At 44.7% G+C, this 4,553-nt stretch overlaps 1 protein-coding gene across 1 annotated transcript; it reads left to right on the top strand.

Moving 5' to 3' along the window:
• The first annotated feature begins 1,603 nt into the window (after positions 1-1,603).
• LOC118556227 (tripartite motif-containing protein 16-like) lies at positions 1,604-3,948 on the top strand. Its single transcript, XM_036126742.1, has one exon. The coding sequence runs from the start codon at positions 1,615-1,617 to the stop codon at positions 3,274-3,276; it is 1,662 nt and encodes a 553-aa protein (XP_035982635.1). The 5' UTR covers positions 1,604-1,614; the 3' UTR covers positions 3,277-3,948.
• The last annotated feature ends 605 nt before the right edge of the window (positions 3,949-4,553 follow it).

Raw genomic sequence — 4,553 nt, 5'->3', positions numbered from 1 at the left:
ACGTCCCAAAAGCTGACTCTGTCTAACCATAACATCCTGAATGTTACGGGCGCCGACATTTTGATTTGCTCGGTCCCGCCTTCAATCCCAGAGAGCAGCAGTACCACAGATCGTCACTAGGAGGTGAGGAGCAACCAAAGAACCGGGATAGCGTGGTGTGTAAACGGTTGTCTCGGCTTGGTTAACTGATTCAAGCTCAGACTGGTCTCGGCTCGGTTAAAAAAGTGTAGTGTAAACGGGCCTTAAGGAGATGATGCTCATGCACTCTTTGTTATCAGAGAATTGAGCCAGTGAAAAACTGTGCCGAGCCCTACTATCGAACTGGTCTAGATTTAGCATGGTTCGGTTGTGTCTGGCACGGTTCAGTTCAGGCTGTTCCATTTACACCCGATCGGACCATTCTCGGCACGGTTAAAAAAGGGTAGTGTAAATAGGGCTTAGGACCAAGATAAGGAGGCGGACACACAGCCTTCCAAACATCTACCCCACCCCCATCCGAGGAAAGAGAATATAATTCCACCCCAACACTAACATTTCAAACAACTCCCATATGACAATTGACACCCGAGCTGGCATCAGTCCCCCTCCCTACCCTCCTCCCACTTGCAAAATGCATCCCCTGAAGGGAAGAGCATCTGCATGTTAATGTCTATACCCCCCTACCAGCTCAACAGGCCCCAAGACCCCCCAGCACACCTAGTAGAGCCAGATGCCCGGGCATACACCAGCCCAAAACCCAGGTGACACACTACACAGAACACACCCCAGGAACCCAGAGCCCCGGACCCACCCCAGACCCACCCAGCGGCAGCACAGCTACCAGGTCAGTAACCCACGTCCGCCAAAGCGGAACCCCCCAGGAGCATCACAAGCAGCTGCCGGGGGCCACCCTGATGCCCCCCAAGCCACACCCAGGTGGAGGCCACAGACCTCGGGGCCAGATCCACCAGACACCCCATTCCTGGCACCCCCCAGAGCCCCAAGACCCAGGCACCCACTAAATCAGCTTCCATTCCCTACAGGACAAAGCCCACAGTCCCCCACCCTCACTAATTGATGGAGCCGATCAAAGGAGCCCAGAGAGGTCGATCTGATGCAGATGTAGATGCTGTCTCAAGACTAATATGATGACTGTTTTCTACAGGAGATCCAGTCATTCAAAGTCTGAAATTATGAGGAGTGTTTCATGTGATGCTGAAGCAGATAAGATCTTTTCTTTTCTCCTTCGGTTTTCAAGAACACGCTCTCCTTACACAAATTTACATTTTATTATTTTAAAGTCTGAAAATATTCTCTTGGTAAACCTCAACAAATCTAAAACCTTTCTAAAAAATCCTCAATATATGGAGCAAAGAAATTTTTAGAATCAGTAAATAGGAGGAGGAGGTCAAAAGTTAGATTTACAGCTCTGCTCCTTCTTCTGCAGGCTGTAAAAACTTGATAACTCTCCCTCTTCTTCCTGCTCTCAACACACCTTGAAGCAGGGTGGACCCAACATCTGTGAAAGCTGATTGGCTGCAACCTCTCTGCTCTGACACGTCATCAATGCTCAAAAACCTGTTTCTGCTTTCAGGAAGTGAAACACACACAGAGTCACTGGGACTGAAAGGAGAAATGGAGCAGAACGAGCTGGACCAAGAAACCTTCTCCTGTTCAATCTGTCTGGATCTACTGAAGGATCCGGTGACTATTCCCTGTGGACACAGCTACTGCATGAAATGTATTAAAGCACACTGGGATGGAGAGGATCAGAGAGGAATCCACAGCTGCCCTCAGTGCAGGGAGACCTTCTCACCGAGGCCTGCTCTGAAGAAAAACACCATGTTAGCAGCTTTAGTGGAGCAGCTGAAGAAGACTGGACTCCAAGCTGCTCCTGCTCATCACTGCTATGCTGGACCTGAAGATGTGGCCTGTGATGTCTGCACTGGAAGAAAACTGAAAGCCATCAAGTCCTGTTTAGTCTGTCTGGCCTCCTACTGTGAGAAACACCTTCAGCCTCATTATGATTCAGCTCCATTAAAGAAACACAAGCTGGTGGAGCCCTCCAAGAACCTCCAGGAGAACATCTGCTCTCGTCATGATGAGGTGATGAAGATGTTCTGTCGTACTGATCAGAAGTGCATCTGTTATCTCTGCCCTGAGGATGAGCATAAAGGCCACGACACAGTCTCAGCTGCAGCAGAAAGGACGGAGCGGCAGAGAGAGCTCCAGGTGAGACGGGAAAACATCCAGAAGAGAATCCAGGACAGAGAGAAAGATGTGAAGCTGCTTAAGAAGAAGATGGAGGCCATCAACCGCTCTGCTGTTAAAACAGTGGAGGACAGTGAGAAGGTCTTCACTGAGCTGATCTGTCTCATCCAGAAAAGAAGATCTGATGTGAAGCAGCAGATCAGATCCCAGCAGGAAACTGAAGGGAGTCGAGTCAAAGAGCTTCAGGAGAAGCTGGAGCAGGAGATCACTGAGCTGAAGAAGAAAGACGCTGAGCTGAAGCAGCTCTCAGACACAGAGGATCACAACCAGTTTCTCCACAACTACCCCTCACTGTCAGCACTCAGTGAGTCTACACACTCATCCAGCATCAAGATCTGTCCTCCGAGCTACTTTAAGGATGTGACAGCAGCTGTGTCAGAGCTCAGAGATATACTACAGGACATCCTGAGAGACGCATGGACAAACACCTCACTGAGAGTCACTGAGGTGGATGTTTCATTGTCAGAACTAGAACCAAAGAGCAGAGCTGGATTCTTGAAATATTCGTGTGAAATCACACTGGATCCAGACACATCACACAAGAAACTGTTACTATCAGAGGGGAACAGGAAGGTGATATTGATGAATGAACCTCAGTCTTATTATAGACATCCAGACAGATTCACTGATTGGCCTCAGGTTCTGAGTAGAGAGAGTCTGACTGGACGTTGTTACTGGGAGGTGGAGCGGAGAGGAACAGTTTATGCAGCAGTTGCATACAAGAATATCAGCAGAGCAGGAACTGAGTATGAATGTGGATTTGGATGGAATGACAAATCTTGGGCATTAATTTGTTACCAAAACAGTTATGAATTTGTTTATAACAGCATTCGGACCTCCATCTCAGGTCCAGTTTCCTCCAGAGTAGGAGTGTACCTGGATCACAGAGCAGGTATTCTGTCCTTCTACAGCGTCTCTAAAACCATGACTCTTCTCCACAGAGTCCAGACCACGTTCACTCAGCCGCTACACGCTGGGGCTCGGGTTGGTCTTAGAGGTTCTGCTGAGTTCTGTAAACCCAAATAGACAGAATCCACTGAATGTTCAGTGAGTTTGGTTCTAATTTTTAATTCTCCAGCAGATTTATTTCGTTAATTGTTGTTGATTTATGTCTAAACTGCACAGAAACCAATAGTCAGAGATTGTCAGAACTTTTTTTCTTCATATCTGATGTTCTGCTTGTGTTGAATTTGTTAATTTCTCAACATTTATTGTCTAAAACAGCTAATCAGCAACAGAATATTTGCTTTTCCCCTCCTTGTTGCTTCCAGCAGCAAAACTGTGAAGTTAGTATTAAAATGTCAAATGTTTATGGTTAAGAAAGTGGAACAACTTCTTTGATCGGGTTCTGGTTCGGATGCAGGTATCAATGAATCTATTGATTATATTTTCATTTATTTCTAATGTGGGTTTTTGTCAACACTGCTTGAATGTTTTCAATTTAAAGTCTGGATCTCTGTTTTTCAGTTTAATGTGATTTTACTGCAACTGTGATGCCCACTAGTGTGTGCCCACAACAGGAAAAAAAAAAAGCATGCATTTCTTTAAATGTTTATGGGGTTATGATCAGTGTTGTACAGCAACAAAGTAAAAATACTTCACTACTGTACTTAAGTATATTTTGGAGTAGCCTACTTTATACTCTTCTCGAGTATACATTTACCCATTACTTTTACTTCACTATATCTCTTTTATAACTTTTACTCCGATACATTTTCAATGTTTGGTTTAGTTACTTGTTACAAATTAAAAACAAAAAAAGAGAGAGAAAAAGAGAGAGACTCACACACGAAAGTGTTTTGACCCCACCTACTGATTGACTGCAACAAAGTCGGGACTTGCCTGGGCTTGTTCATCACCACCAACAGGATGAGAAGCTGGTTCAGTAGTAAAGCAGGTTAAGTAAACCTTGTGGTATAGGTAAAGCATCTAATAGCAGAGAGTCCTAATTTTCTTAACTAAATGGTACTTGGCTGCAGGTTTATCTATTAGCAGGTTTACCCCTTCCTGTAGGTTAACCAAGCCTGATTAATTACTTAACCATGTTCTTAGTATACACCCCCTGACCTAAATTTTTCCTGCACTTGGTTGTGTACAATTTTAGAGAGCATAGCACTGACCTTACCGGAAGACGGAAAACTGAAAGCTTACAAAAGGTTGTATTTTCTGTCTAAACTTGGTCTAAATTTCTCCTGCACTTGGTTGTTTATATTATTTTAAGTGAATTTGACTTTCAAAGTTTACCAAAATCAAAAAAATTTCATTCTACTGCATTTGCTTTGTTTTACTTTTTACTTATACTT

Source organism: Fundulus heteroclitus, chromosome 22 (genome assembly GCF_011125445.2).
Source record: "Fundulus heteroclitus isolate FHET01 chromosome 22, MU-UCD_Fhet_4.1, whole genome shotgun sequence".
Taxonomy (NCBI): Eukaryota; Metazoa; Chordata; class Actinopteri; order Cyprinodontiformes; family Fundulidae; genus Fundulus; species Fundulus heteroclitus.
The sequence above is the reverse complement of the archived record's forward strand: the minus strand, read 5'-3'. Positions and strand labels throughout refer to the sequence as shown.